The following is a 16,401-nucleotide window of genomic DNA, read 5'->3' as shown; positions in this document are numbered from 1 at the left end:
CTCACTGTGCTTGAGAAAACAATGGAAGACATCAGTGAGACACCACAGAGATAAAAGAGTTAAAAAAGTATCAGAGATGAAGAGTGCAATAAGTAAGATCAGAAATATGCTTGATGCAATGAACAGCAGGCTGGAAGCCCCAGAGGAACGAATTAATGACCTAGAAGACAAAGTAATGGAAAGCAATGAAGCTGAACAAAAGAAAGAAGAATTATGCAACACAAGAATAGACATAGGGAACTCAGTGACTCTATCAAATGTAATAACATTTCCGTTATAGGAGTCCCAGAAGAAGAAAAGAGAGAAGGGGGGAAGAAAATTTATTTGAGGAAATGGTAGCTGAAAACTTTCCTAACCTGGAGAAGGAAACAGACATCCAGATCCAGGAGGCACAGAGAACTCCTATCAAAATCAACAAAATGGGCCACACCAAGACATATTGTAATTATATTTGCAAAATATAATAATAAGAAATATTCAAAGCATTAAGACAAAAGAAGTCACTAACTCAAGGGAGAACCCATAAGGCTAGCAAGAGATTTTTCAACAGAAATTTAGCAAGCCAGAAGAGAGTGACATGGTATCTCCAAAGTGCTAAATAGGAAAAATCTGCAGCCAAGAATGCTCTACCCAGCAAGGCTATCATTCAGAATAGGAGAGATTCCCAAACAAAACTAAAGGAGTTCATGACCACTAAGCCAGCCGTGCAAGAAATATTAAAAGGGACTCTTTGAGTGCAAAGGAGAAACCAAAAGTGACAGTATATAGGCAGGAAGCACAATTTCTGAAAAAAAATCAGTCAAGGGACTCACACAAAAAAAGGATACAAAATATAGCATGTACCTAAAATGGGAGGAGAGGAGAAAAGAATGGGTTCAAATTTTTTTTTTTTTTGAGAGAGAGCGAGAAGGAGAGAGAGAGAACAGCAGGGAGGAGGGTCAGAGAGAAAGGGAGAAGCAGACTCTCCGATGAGCAGGGAGCATATGTGGGGCTCAATCCCAGGACCCTGAGATCACGACCCAAGCCAAAGGCAGACACTTAACCAACTGAGCCACCCAGTCACCCCAAGAATGGGTTCAAATTTAATCGACCATCAACTTAATATAGACTACTATTTGCAGAAGAGGTTATATACAAACCTAATGACAATATCTCAAACACCACTAATAAACCTGCAAAGAATAAAGAGAAAAAAAATCCAAATATATCACTAAAGAAAATCAGCAAACCATGAAAGAGAGAAAGGCAAGAAAGAGTCTGAGAGAATATCTCCAGGAACAACCACAAAACAAGTAATAAAATGGCAATAAATACATATGTATCAATAATTACTTTGAATGTAAATGGACTAAATCAAAAGACAATCAAAAGAATAGGCTGTCAGAATGGATAAAAATCAAGACCCATCTATGTTGCTGCATATAAGAGATTCATTTTAGACCTAAAGACACCTGCAGATTAAAAATGAGGGGGATGAAGAAACATCCTGCAAATGGATGTGAAAAGAAAGTTGGAGTAGCAATACTTACTAGACAAACTAGCTTTTAATATGAAGACTGTAAAAAAAGACAAAGAAGGACACTATATAATAATAAAGAGATCAAGAAGATATAATAATTATAAATATGCACCCAGCATGGGAGCACCCAAATATATAAAACAATAACAAACATAAAGGAACTAATCAATAACACGATAATAGTAGGGGACTTTAATACACCACTTACATCAATGGACAGATCATCTAAACAGAAAATCAACAAGGAAACAATGGCCTTGATGACATACTGGACCAGATGGACTTAATAGATATCTTCAGAATATTCCATCCTAAAACAGCAGAATACGTATTCTTCCATTCCCTTTTTTTTTTTTGAGAGCGTGATTGAGAGAGAATCTTAATCAGGCCCCATGCTCAGCGTTTGAGCCCAATCAGGGCTCAGTCTCACAACCCCGAGATCATGACCTGAGCCGAAATCAAGAGTCAGATGCTTACCTGACTGAGCCACCCAGGCGCTCCAGAATACACATTGTATCAAGTTCATATGGAACATTCTTCAGAATAGATCACATATTAGGACACAAAACAGGCCTTAACAAATAGAAGATTGAAGTCATACCATGCGCCTCTTCTGACCACAACACTGCGAAACTAGAAGTCAACCACAAGAAAAAATCTGGAAAGACCGCAAATACGTGGAGGTTAAATAACATGCTACTAAACAATGAATGAGTCAAATAGGAAATAGGAGAAATTAAAAAGTACATGGAAACAAATGAAAATGAAAGCACAATGGCCCAAAACCTTTGGGATGCAGCATAAGCAGTCCTAAGAGGGAAACATATAGCAATGCAGGCTTCAAGAAGCAAGAAAAATCTGAAATAAACAACCTAACCTTACACCTAAAGGAGCTAGAAGAAGAACAACAAATGAAGCCTGAAGCCAGCAGAAGGAAGGAAATAATAAAGATTAGAGCAGAAATAAATGATTTGGAATTAAAAAACAATAGAACAGATCAATGAAACCAGGAGCTGGTTCTGTGAAAAAAATCAATAATATTGATAAGCCTCCCGCCAGAGTTATCAAAAAAGAAAAAGGACCCAAATAAACAAAATCACAAATGAGAGAGAAAATGTAACAGCCAACACCACAGAAATACAAATAATTATAAGAGAATATTATGAAAAACAATATCCCAACAAATTGGACAACCTAGAAGAAATGGTTAAATTCCTAGAAACAAATTACCAAAACTGAAACAGGAAGAAATAGAAAACTTGAACAGACTGATAACCAGCAAAGAAATTGAGTCAGTAATCAGAAAATTCCCACCATACAAAAGTCCAGGACCAAATGGCTTCACGGGCGAATTCTACAAAACATTAAAGAAGAGTTAAAGTCTATTCTTCTCAAACTATTCCAAAAAATAGAAAAGGAGAGAAAACTTCCAAATTCATTCTATGAGGCCAGCATTACCCTGATACCAAAACCAGATAGAGATTCCATTAAAAAAGAGACCTATAGGCCAATATCCTTGATAAACATGGATGCAAAAATTCTCAGTAATATACTAGCAAACCTGATCCAACAATACATTAAAAAAATCATTCACCATAGGTGGTTGGCTGGCTCCGTCAGTGAAGCATGCAACTCTCAATCTCAGGGTCATGAGTTCAAGCCCCATACTGGGCATGGAGCCTACTTAAAAAAAAAAAATCACCACAATCAAGTGGGATTTATTCCTGGGTTGCAGGAGTGGTTCAGTATTTGCAAATCAATCAATGTGATACACCACATTAATAAAGGATAAGAACCATATGATTGTTTCAAGAGACAAAAAATCATTTGACAAAGTACAATATCCACTCATGATAAAAACCCTCAACAAAGTAGGTTTAGAGGGAACATACCTCAACATAATAAAGGCCATATATGAAAAACCCACAGCTCACATCATCTTCAATGGGGAAAAACTGAAAGCCTTTCCCCTAAAGATAGGAATGAGACAAGGATGTCCACTCTACCCACTTTTATTCATCCTACTGTAAGTCCAGCCACAGCAATCAGACAACAAAAAGAAAGAAAAGACATCCAAATCGGCAAGGAAAAAGGAAAAGTTCCACCATTTGCAGATGACATGGTACTATATATAGAAAACCCAAAAGACTCCACCAAAAAACTGCTAGAATGGATACAGGAATTCAGTAAAGTTTCAGGATACAAAATCATCATAGAGAAATCTGTTGCGTTTCTGTACACCAATAATGAAGCAGCAGAAGAAGAAATTAAGGAATCAGTCCCACTTACAATTGCACCAAAAACCATAAGATAACCATAAGATACCTAGGAATAAATCTAACCAAAGACATGAAAGACCTCTACTCTAAAACACTGTTGAAAGAAGTTGAAGATGACACAAAGAAATGGAAAGATATTCCAGAATGCTCATGGATTGGAAGAACAAATATTGTTAAAATGTCCATACTACCCATACTACACATTTAATGCAATCCCTATCAAAATACCAACAGCATTCTTCACAGAGCTAGAACAATCCTAAAATTTATATGGAGCCACAAAAGACCCCAAATAGGCAAAACAACCTTAAAAAGAAAAGCAAAGCTGGCAGCATTACAATTCTGGACTTCAAGTTATATTACAAAGCTGTGGTGCTCAAAATAGTATGGTACTGGCACAAAAATAGGTACATAGGTCAATGGAACAATTGAAAACCCAGAAATGAACCCACAATTTTATGGTCAATTAATCTTCAACAAAGCAGGAAAGAATATCCAATGGAAAATAGACAGTCTCTTCAACAAATGGTGTGGGGAAAAGTGGATAGCCACATGCAAAAAAATGAAACTGGACCACTTTCTTATACCATACCCACACAAGATTCAAAATGAATTAAAGACCTAAATGGGAAACCTGAAAACGTAAAAATCCGAAAAGAGTGTACAGGCCGTAAATTCTCTGACATCTGCCTTTGCAACTTCTTCCTAGGTATGTCTCCTGAGGGAAGGGAAACAAAATCAAAAGTAAACTCTTAGGACTACATCAAAATAAAAAGCTTCTGCACAGTGAGGGAAACAATCAACAAAATTAAAAGGCAACCTACAGAATAGGAGAAGATACTTGCAAATGACATATCCAATAAAGGGTTAGTATCCAAAATACATAACTTAAAAAACTCAACACCCAAAAAATGAATAATCCAATTTAAAAATGAGCAGAAGAGATACAGTTGGCCAAAAGATACATGAGAAGGTGCTCAACATCACTTGTCAGGGAACTGCAGATCAACTACGATGACCTACCTCCTCACACCTGTCAGAGTAGCTAAGATCAAAAACAAAGAAGCAATAGGTGTTGGTGAGGATGTGGAGAAAGGGGAACCCTCTTGCACTGTCGGAGGGAATGCAAACTGGTGCAGCCACTCTAGAAAGCAGTACGGAATTTCCTCAAAAAAGTTAAGTAGAACAACCCTACAATCCTTCAATTGTACTACTCTAGGTATTTACCCAAAGAATACAAAAATATGAATTCAGAGGGATCCATGCACCCTGACGTTTACAGCAGCATTATCTACAATAGCCAAATTATGGAAACAGCCCAAGTGTCCACTGACTGATGAATGGATAAAGATGCGGCGTGTATGTATGTGTGTGTGTGTACATATGTGTGTATCTATATGTATACACGCACAGATATATACACACATATGTATACAATGGAATATTACTGAGCCATAAAAAATCTTTCCATTTGCAACATCAGTGGAGCTAAAGTATAATGCTAAGTGAAATAAGTCAGCCAGTGAAAGACAAATACCATATGATTTTACTCTTATGTGGAATTTAAGAAACAAAACAAAGAAGCAAAGGAGAAAAAAAAGGCAAACCAAGAAACACTCTTAACTAGAGAACAAACTAATGGTTACGAGAAGGGAGGTGATGGGGGAGGAAGAGGTAGGTGAGATAGGTGATGGGGATTAAGGAGTGCCGTTGTGGTGATGAGCACTGGGTGATGTGTGGAAGTGTTGAATCACTATATTGCACACCTGAAACTAATTATACTGTATGTTAACTAGTTGGAATTTAAATAAAAACCTTAAAAAGTGACAGAGCTGGAAAAGATATGTCCTATTTAAGGTGATGAATTCCCAGTGATGTTTCCAATTTAATATATTGTTACAGGACCCTACTTATAAATTTATTTTCTAAAATTTTTTTGAGGGGGGGATCCTGAGGGAGAGAGAGAGATCTTAAGCAGACTCCCCGCCCAGTGTGGAGCCCAATGCGGGGCTCAGTCTCACAACCCTGAGATCATGACCTGAGCCATAATCAAGAGTTGGAAGCTTAACCAACTAAGCCACCCAGGCGCCTTGGAACCTACTTTTTTTTTTAAAGCATGTGGTGTCATTATCCATTAAGAATCTTCCAGGTTTACAACTATTATTAGACTGACTAAAGTATCTCATCATGAGTCATTTTATGAAATTTGAGGTTCCATCATGACTGAAGTGGAGTTTGTATTTATTACATATGTATTTTCGGTCTAACTGACCATAAGATCATCTTAACAGCCTCTCCAAAATGGCTTTACCGCTTAGTCTTTGTCTAAAGCATTACGTTCTAATTTTGTACTTCAGTTTCGAAGTAGATACTAAAATTATTCATATATATTCATCAATATACTTTTTTAAAGAACTATCTGGAGATTATGATTGTGAATATTTTAGTGATTTTTATCTTTACGTTACAGGGATCAAATGTCTTTCCTTCTTTGGTCAAAAATTGGAAGTTTCCTGGCTGTTGGAACTGTTAAAGGAAATTTGCTTATTTATAATCGTCAGACATCTCGGAAGATTCCTGTGCTGGGTAGGTGATAGCTGGAAACACTGCTCAATATTTGAGATGCTTTACATAAATGTAATGTTTTACTGCCTCAGATTTTTCTGATATTGCAAGGGAAATTGTGTAGTAGTAAAACTCCCCTGGTCAAACCTTGTATCTAGCTAAACTGTAAGATCGCTCTTCACTGTCTTCTAAGAAGTACCAGGCCACATAGAATGGTTGCTCTAAGGTCAGACTATGCCTTTGGACACCAGGGCGTTAATAGCGAATTGTACCTGTGGACATGGAATTGCTCATGTGCATATCGACATATTAGTAGATAGACTGAAACATTTGGTGACTGTTTTGGTCAGAATATATCTAGATTCTTAATTCTGACCCCTTACTCTCTCCAAACACCAATTTAGTCTAGGTATGCACTGTGAGTTATATTTGCCTCAGGGTATATGGCTAGAGGTGGTTCCTTGTTTGACTTTGGTTCAGGCTCTTTGATTCCCCCAATCTCTTGTCACTTAGCATCTGCCCTCTGAACACCCAAGAAGAAACAGATCGATTCTTTTCAATTATTATAACATCATGCTGGTGAGTGGTGAAACTAGTAGGCTTAATTATACCCAGGTAGCCAAAAAATTATAATTTATTGTTAAGGAAGGAATTAAACTCTGGAAATAAGAGTGCCCACAGAATACTTGAGAAAGTGCCTTTCAGTTAAGGACACATAATTATTTCATTTTTTTTCACATCTATGTCTGTCTTTAATATTTCTATTTTTGGCGCTCCAGGCAGAGGTAATGCCATTGATCCGTTTGAAAAACAAAACAAAACATTTTGAGTTACAAAAATCAACTTTCACCATGTAAATTGACTATTTGACTTCAGTGAGGGATTTTTTTGTACCCCACTTCATCTGTAGGAATACCCAACCAGTTAACTTACAGGCCTCAGAACACTTGACACTTGACATATAAGAAAATAATTTGTCAAAGCATGATGATTTTGTGTCAGGTATTTGTCACATGTACATGATTTTATAGGTGATCTTTGTATTTAACATGAATATTGAGTCTCGTCTCAGTAATTTATTAATTGTGTAAAATGGGCCCGAAGAGATTCAGGTTAATTATATATCTTAGGTCCTTTAGCTACATACATAGCTGCCTCTCTCAGAGTTGGTTATGGCTTGTGGCTCTGCTTTTTTTCCTTTTAAATAACTCACTTTCCTAAATCCAAGCCTTTCCACTCTAGAGAGCCCCTGCGTGGTAGCATGACCTGCCGGCATGTCGCAGTAACTACAAGCTGTTAACCTTGTTGAATCTTGCACTGATTTATTTCCCTCAACTAGACTACATATAGACAGTTCTCATGTTGCATGGTTTTTACATACATGAAATTCGTTTACTGTGGTTTAATTAAATGTCACCAGTCCCCCAATAACATGGTTCAAACTTCAGTTATACCATAGTAGATTAACTGTGAGTTAATATTATTTAAATAAGTCAGTACGTGTTAAGTGCCCAGAATACGGGGAGTAGTCACACAGAACAGGTTGACTGTTCTTGATGTTAAGGCTAGCCTGAGTTCTGAGCACTGGAGGCAAAGGGGCCACGAGGTATACAGGAAGGAGGAAGAAGAGATTTTCTTCTCCCTTTCTGGGGTATAGAAAGAAGTTTGTCTTCGGCATTTGCCCACCTCTCTTCATGCACTTTTTTCCTTACTGACGCCTGTCCCTTTGGGCCCAGTTCCAGTGGACCACAGAAGTCCCTTAGTCTGTGGTTACTAAGCCCGCCTACATCTCAAGTGGCTTCTCTGAATGGTCCCCTCACTTCTATGCCCTGGTCTCCTGGTTTGAAATGCCACGTAAATCCTAACTAGTCCCATATTTATCTCTTCCTGTCTCAAGACTCGTATATCCAACTGCTTGTTCAACATCTCTGATGACATGTCCAGTAAACACTTCAGATGTAATCTCTAAAACCCTTTTGACTCACAGTTGTCCCTCTCCCCATTGATGACATCCCATCCTTTTAGATCTTCAGGCTAAAACCTTAGCATCATCCTTGATTCTCCTCTTTCTCATGCCCTCCATATCTAATTTGCCAGAAAATCTTGTAGGCTCTTCCTTCAAATATTTCCAGAATCCAGCCTGTTCTCACCACCCTCCTGTTACCACTGTGTGTGAGCCTCAGACATCTTCCATGTGAATTTCTGCAGTCTCTGAACCGGTTTCCCTGCTTCAGCTCTTTCCCCATCATACCATATTCTCAACCTAGGGGCCAGAGTGAGCTTTCCGCTCAGACCTTTCTAATGGCTGTCCATTTCACCCAGAGTCAAAGCCAGAGTCCTCACAACGGCCAGCCAGCACCCGTATGACCTGGCCCTTGCAAGCTCTCTGATGTCATCTCAGACTCCTCTCTTCTTATTTCCTCTGCTCCAGCCACACTGTCCTCCTTGCTGAGCCTCTGACACACCAGGACTCTGGCCTCAGGGTCTACTCACTTAATAACTGCTTATTTAGAACCTACTTCCAGCATAGTTCTGTAAGGGGTAGAAAGAATAAAATTAATATGGTCTCTGCTCTCAAAAGCCCCTAAAGTAGCTAAACTTACATTGCACTTTATATGTCTGGCGCTCTTCTAAATGCTTGAACTCATTTGATCCTCGGCTCTATAAAACACACCCTACTATTAGCTCCAATTTATGGATATGTGACTAAGGAACAGAAATGTGAAGTAGCTTACTCAGTGTTTTATAGTCAGTGGTGGAGCCAAGATTCAAATCCAGGCAGTTGGGCTCCAGAATATGTACACTTAACCAGTCTACTCCTCATTGTAGAATTAATCGTGAGACTCAAGGATTTATCCATCCCAGGACCTTTGACAAATGCACCCAGTGTCAAGTGTATGATTTCCGCCCCAAAATTCAGTTTTTGCACTGGCCAATTCCTCAACGAAAAAGTTTCCTGATTCTTACTGCTTCCATCTAGTATCACTTACTAGTTTAGTGACTCCGTTCTTAACACAAGTCTCACTAAGGTGCATTCAGATTTGCACCTCAGCATTATCAGAAATCATATGTGTTCGAGTTTTACATGAATAGCCAAAACTGTGAATCTCTTATACCAAGGGTCTACCACACTGTGAAGCTGAGTGTAGTAAAGATAACTTGAGTGCCTTGGGATTTGCTGCTCTTAAGACATTATTGTTACGGGTTTGGTTCTATGGTAAGCAAACTTGTTGAGGAGCGGAGTATCTTTTCACGTAAGGCCCACTCTTGTATCCACATAAATAGTTGAAAAGCAGCATTGCTCCTATATACTGTTATGTTGCTTTAGAACTTGGTAATAAACTTCTAAATAAGGTTGCTGAGACACTAACTGCTTTGATGGGATTTAATATTCCTTGTCTGTTTAATATTGACAGCATATTACCTAGATTGACGTCACAGATCTTTTAATTTTTTTGAGAAACCCATGTGTCTGTACAAAAATCATCTCTTTTTCAGGAAAACACACTAAGAGAATCACATGTGGATGTTGGAATGCAGAAAATCTGCTTGCTTTAGGTGGTGAAGATAAAATGATTACAGTTAGCAATCAGGAAGGTGACACGATAAGACAGGTAATACAGTAACATCTTTGGTCTGATATATTCAAAATTTTCCCTGAAATAAAGTTTGTCTACCAAACTAATCTATGAGATTTTTAAATCTCTTTGTGAGATATGTATGCAATAACTTCATATGCTAAACAACAAAAACTGTTCTTTTTACGTATTAGAACACGCTCTGTGGTTATAGCCAGGCTGTATATTTGTGAGAGAACTTACTTTATATGCGTATATTCATAATATAAATGTAAATAACTGGACTCAGAGTCTGGTCTGCCTGATTCTAAAGCTCATACCTTTAACTGATACGTTAAATTTCTTCCAAACTAACCCTAATTAAATTTAGTTTTAGGATTAAAGTTTACTACTGTTCAAATTTCCCAATTGATTAGCTTTTCAGTGGCTCCTTAAGGGAATTTGTATTACCAATAGCTACTTCATAATCTCACCAGTGGGTAAATTTTACTTTGGACTGCCTGGCTTATGATTTAGTATTGCTGGGGTAATATTGACTAGTAAATTCTTTGAATGCCCACTAGGTATATGGCACCATGCTTTGTACTTTAGAAGAAATATGAAATATAGTCCTGTATTAGTTTTCTATTGCTACATAATAAATTACCCCCCAAACCTAGCAGTTTCAAAATGATATACATTTATTGTTTTATAGTTTTTGTGGATGAGGAATGCAGGTACAGCCTAGCTGCATTAAGGTCTCACAAGACTGCATTTTATTGGTCAAGGCTGGAGTTTCATCTGAAGGCTTGACTGGGAAAAAATCTGTTTCCAAGCTCAATCACGTGGTTGTTGACAAGAGTTCAATTCCTTACAGGTTGTTAGGCTTAGGACCTCAGTTCCTCTCTGGCCATTGATTAGAAGCCCGCCTAATTTCCTTGCCACATGGATCTCTCCATAGAGTGCCTCACAACATAGCAGGTGGTAAGAGCATGAGAGCAGCCATTCAAAACTCAAGCCACAATACAATCTCTTAATAAATAACCTGATCTCAAAATCATTTTTGCCATATTCTGTTATGTAGAAGTGAGTCCCTACATCCAGCCTACACTCAGAGGGGTAGGGATGAGGATTACACAAAGAAACCAGGAGGTGAGGATCACTGTGGATCATCGTAGAAGCTGCCGACCATAGGCCCATATTCTCAAGAAGACAGAACTAATCATGATAAAACACACACAGCCTTATATGATGGACATATTTTGTAGTTTAGCTTACAAGTTCTGTAATATCTGAGATGGAGGAGCTCAATGCAAGTTAGATTATGAATCTTTAAAAGACAGATGCTCTCAGTCAGTCAAGGTATAGGATAAATTTTGTAATAGGTCCAAAATTACAAGGGCTCTAAGAATGTGGTAGTTCAGGTGGTTTTTTTCCTCTTTCTCATGTAACAGAGACAGGTAGGCAGATCGTCTTTGCGAAACTGCTTCACAAGGCTGTATCCAGTCCCAGGTGCCTTCCATCTTATTGCTCTGCCATTTGCAAGGATGTTTTGTTCTCATCTGCATAGTTACCTGCACCATATCTGCACTTCCGCTCCAGGGAAGGGAGAAAGAGAGGTGGAGTGCAAGAAATATTTAGAGGACCTAGTATGGAATATGCATTTATTATTTCCTTTCATATCACTAGAACCTAGTCATATACTCACACCTCACTGCTGCCAGGGAAGCTGCAAATTTAGTCTCTGGAGGGAATGGTGTGCCCTACTGAAACTTGGTTTAGTGGATACCATAAGACATTTAACAGTCTGTCATTCAACCCTAGCAAAACAACATGGACAGAGATAAGAGGAAAAACTTATAGCTTGTTCATGGCTTGTTCAAGAGTGGCTTGACTGAAGATAAGGGCTTTGAGAATTTATGGAAAATAAGGCTGAAGAAGAACATTGGTTCCTGTATCCGAAAAGTGCTGAAAGTTAGGCAGAAGTAACTCAACCATGTTGAGTAGAACCATAGCATGATTAAACTGGTTCTTAAAAATATTTTCTAGAAACCTAAAATTTTGATCATTTTATTTTGGTGCCATTTTGCATTAGAATGGTAGATATACAAGTCCAAATGCTTTAGCTCCCCACTCACACTTATACCCATATCAGACATCATCAGTTGATATTGGCATTTTTTTTCCTCCGCTGAATCAAGACATGGCCTTACAATATTTTGCTATGCAACATCCCAGGAAATCACTGCATTCAGCCATTACATACATACAAAATAGCTATTTCCCATTTCTGATCTCTAAGAAGTATGCTTCTAGAATTAGACATACTATTTAAGTTGTCATGTAGTAAGCAAAGCATACATTAAAAGTATTGCTTTATTTGGTGTTGTCTCTGAATTGCTTTGACTTTACTATTCTGGAGATCACTCCAGTGTTACTTGTGTGGATTTATTTTTATTTATCCTACTAAGGACTTGTCTTGTTCCTTAAATCTGAAGATTGCTGTCTTCCATCAATTCTGGAAAATTCTGTCATTATCTCTTTCAGTATTACCTCTTGCCCATTCTATTCCATCCTCTGGAGTGTCTGTTAGACATACATTGGACCTTCTATCTCTTTATCTCTCTTTTTTTTTAAAAAAGATTTTATTTATTTTATATATAGAGAGAGAGAGCAGAGGGAGGAGTAGAGGGAGAGGGATGAACAGACCCTGTGCTGACTGGGGAGCCGGATGTGGGGCTCAATCTTATGACCCTGAGATCATGACTTGAGCCAAAACCAAGAGTCAGATGCTCAACCGACTGAGCCACCCAGGCGCTCCTCTTTATCTCTCTCAGTATCTATTTTTTTGTCACTCTGTGCAACCTTCTGGATAAATTACTTAATCAGTTTACTCTTTCTTCAAATTTGTCTGGCCTCTATCTTATTGAGGGTTATTTTATTTTATTTTTTAAAAGATTTTATTTATTTATTTATTTATTTATTTATTTATTTATTTGAGAGAGAGAGCCAGCACAAGCAGGGGAGAAGGGCAGAGGGAGAGGGAGAAGCAGGCTCCCCACCAAGCGGGGAGCCTGATGGAGAGCTCAGTCCCACCTGAGCCGAAGGGAGATGCCCAACTGACTAAGCCGTCCAGGCGCCCCTGAGTTTTTTTATTTTAATGATTCTACTTTTTATTTTTAGAAAGTACTTTAGGGCAAAATAGGCAAACAGGGTTAAGAGGTGCAAACTTCCAGTTATAAAAAAAAAATAAGTCATGAGGGTATAATGTACAGGATAGGGAATATAGTCAATAATATTATAATAATTTTATGTAGTGGGATAGTAACTAGATTTACCATGGGGATCATTTTATATATAAATATTGAATTACTATGTTGTACACCTGAAGCTAATAGGATACTGTATGTCAAGATACAGTTAACCCCTCAACAACACGGGTTTGAACTGTGTGGGTTTACTTAAATATGTGGATGTCTTTTGATAAATACAGTACCATAAATGTATTTTCTCTTCTGATTTGCTTAATAACATTTCTTTTCTCTAGCTTATTCTCTAAGAATAAGGTATTTAATATACATAACATACAAAACATGTATGAATCGAGTGTTTATATTACTGGTAAGGCTTCCAGTCAACAGTAGGCTGTTAGTACTTAGGTTTGGGGAAAGTCAACATTTTATGTGAATTTTCAACTGTGTAGGGGCTCAGCTTCCCTAACCCCCACATTGTTCAAGGGTTAGCTGTACCGTTAATAAAGAAAGGTACTTTGTAGTTCTCTAAAAAACCTGTCTGGACTTTTTTTTTTTTTTTAAGTCTTTTGTTATACTTATGAGTCCTTTTATGTCTTTGGTCATATTTAATGTATTATTTTATGATCTCTTTGATAATCCTGTTATTTGTAGATCTGCTGACTTTTGTTCTTGATGCATTATTTCTTTTGACTTTTCACGTTTTGAATTGTGAGCTCATCTTCAGCAGGGCTTGTCTGTAGAAATTTTTTGCAGCTTTGGAAGAGGTCTTGGATTTGTTTTTGACAGACACTCCAAGGAGTTTGTAGACCACTTAAAGTATAAATTCAAACTTCACATCATAATTAAGATAGGAAGGTCTTTGATTTGAAAAGAACTTTTTCAGCTTTTTTTCTTTTTCTTTTCTTTTTTTTTTTTTAAAGATTTTATTTATTTATTCAACAGAGATAGAGACAGCCAGCGAGAGAGGGAACACAAGCAGGGGGAGTGGGAGAGGAGAAGCAGGCTCATAGCGGAGGAGCCTGATGTGGGGCTCGATCCCATAACGCTGGGATCACGCCCTGAGCCGAAGGCAGACGCTTAACCGCTCTGCCACCCAGGCACCCCTCAGCTTTTTTTCTGACCCAAAGTTCAGCCCAAGTTACATGGGCTTCCTTATTGTCTCCTTACCATCTGCTCTGGATAGCGACAGCATCAGTTTCTACACATACTTTGGTTTATGGTTTGATCTTTGCTTATTGTCTCTGGAAATTTTCCCTACCTTCTTTCAAGCTCATCTCTCTATTTAATAAGGCATGTATTCTGTTTCATCCGGGATTTCTGGATGTTTGTAGCAGTGGGGTTTTCAGGTATGACAGAAGTGAAAGCAGGTTACCGGTTTTATTAATATTCAGAATGAATTTAAGGGTTACACTTATTCATAGTGATAATATTTCCATCCCTGCAGACAGCAGTGAGATCAGAGCCTAGCAACATGCAGTTTTCCATGATGAAGACTGACGACCGAATGTCTGCTGCTGAAAGCACAGTAAGAATGCTAAGTCACATCCATGGCCAAGTTACTTTGATAATTGTGTACACTACACTTTCTCCTTTTCTAGAATGGTTCAGAATGTACAGTGATAAATAGATTACAGTCTGTCATTTATTCAGTCAGTACAGGCTCCAGTGTCTGAGGCCTATGTTGCTTTTGCTGCTGCCGACAGCAGCTAGCTACCTGCTATCACAGCAAAGGAGGACATCTTCCTACTACAGCTGGTGTTGCTCTTCTCATTCTTGTGGTAGCAAAATCAGTGAAAGTACCTTTATAAACAGAAGTATTGATTTCCATATGATTTTTCATTTTCACTCTCTTAGAGGTGGTGACCAGAACTCTGGCAATTGTAGTTTTTGTTAACATCTTAGATGCATTTTTCCTGCCACATTTTATTATCCCGAAATCCAGATGATTTTCTCAATTAATATAAATATATTTAAGTGAAATAATGTTTCTGTTTCTTTAAAGAGCTATTATTAACTCAATAGTGACTTATAATTGATAGAATCAAGGAACTATGTCAGAGTGTTTCTCTTCTTATAGAAATCCATCACCCTTAATGAGCGCAAATAAGTAATACACTCTTTTCTCTCCCTCACACAGTTAAACCTTCTACTGAGAATTACAGTTCAGTATTGACTTGTGTGTGTAACAGAGGGACGCTAGTCTAGCCACACTGACCAGTGACCTGCAGGTGATGGAAAGAGTGATGCAAAAAGCCAAGCTCAGTTATCCACCAGTGTGGACTGTAATCCCCGATGGCTCAAAATCAGAATGATCTGTTAGGATGGAAGATGCTCTGTACTCCGAACGTGCGTTCAGTTTCAGCAGAACTGTGTCAGCCTCACAGTCCCGCACTGCGCAGTGCTCTAATGAGAGGCAGAGAGCATTTTAAGAAGCTAGTCCACCCAGCTGTTTTAGTGTATTTCTCAAAGGTGGATATGTGTAAAGCCAAGGACCCTTCCCAGACTGTATATTAGTACAATGTATTTTTTAAAGTCACATTGTTATCGTATTAGTTACAACATGTAATGTAAACTTGGCTTATTGTTTTCATAAATTAGGTTCAGCTATTTGAATTTGCTTATTGGTCTTCATGAAGTACCGGGTAGTTCATTTCACAATCTCTTCATCTTTTCTGGCAGATCAGTGTGGTGGTTGGCAAGAAAACTCTGTTTCTTTATAATCTGAATGAGCCAGATAACCCAATTGATCTGGAATTTCAGCAGTGCTACGGGAACATTGTCTGCTATAGCTGGTATGCACAAGAAGCTCCCTACCAAAAGATAGCCATGTGTTTTTCCTTGCTAATTGTATTTAATTTTTGCCCATAACATTTTCACTTCTATGTGTAACATTTTCTAGATTATAGACTATAACTTAATATGTGAAACTACGTAGCATATTATCTGGCCCTCGACAGAACAGTAGTTCTAATCTACTTACTTATTTACTGTATTGCCGATGACAGTTCACCGTCCTTGTACTGTGTCGTTGCCTTTGTTGCTATAGGTACGGTGATGGCTACATCATGATTGGTTTTTCACGTGGAATTTTTGTGGTCATCTCCACTCATATTCGAGAGATTGGTCAAGAGATACTTCAGGCTCGTGACCACAAGGATAGTCTAACCTGTATTGCGGTATCACAGACCCTTAATAAAGCTGCTACATGTGGTGATAATTGGTAAGTT

At 38.1% G+C, this 16,401-nt stretch overlaps 1 protein-coding gene across 4 annotated transcripts in view; it reads left to right on the top strand.

Annotated features, from left to right (window-relative positions):
- The window catches only part of WDR19 (WD repeat domain 19), a 107,380-nt gene that overhangs the window by 17,427 nt on the left and 73,552 nt on the right, over positions 1-16,401 (top strand). For all 4 annotated transcript variants that reach the window (XM_045816375.2, XM_087864206.1, XM_045770535.2 and 1 more), the window contains exons 5-9: positions 6,269-6,384; positions 9,862-9,977; positions 14,619-14,699; positions 15,854-15,966; positions 16,221-16,394. In XM_045816375.2, coding sequence (XP_045672331.1) covers positions 6,269-6,384; positions 9,862-9,977; positions 14,619-14,699; positions 15,854-15,966; positions 16,221-16,394 — 600 coding nt within the window. The remainder of the gene's footprint in view (positions 1-6,268; positions 6,385-9,861; positions 9,978-14,618; positions 14,700-15,853; positions 15,967-16,220; positions 16,395-16,401) is intronic.

Source organism: Ursus americanus, chromosome 8 (genome assembly GCF_024610735.1).
Source record: "Ursus americanus isolate L20-20 chromosome 8, mUrsAme1.1.p, whole genome shotgun sequence".
In the NCBI taxonomy this organism is placed as follows: Eukaryota; Metazoa; Chordata; class Mammalia; order Carnivora; family Ursidae; genus Ursus; species Ursus americanus.
This window is presented reverse-complemented; position numbering and strand designations above follow the sequence as displayed.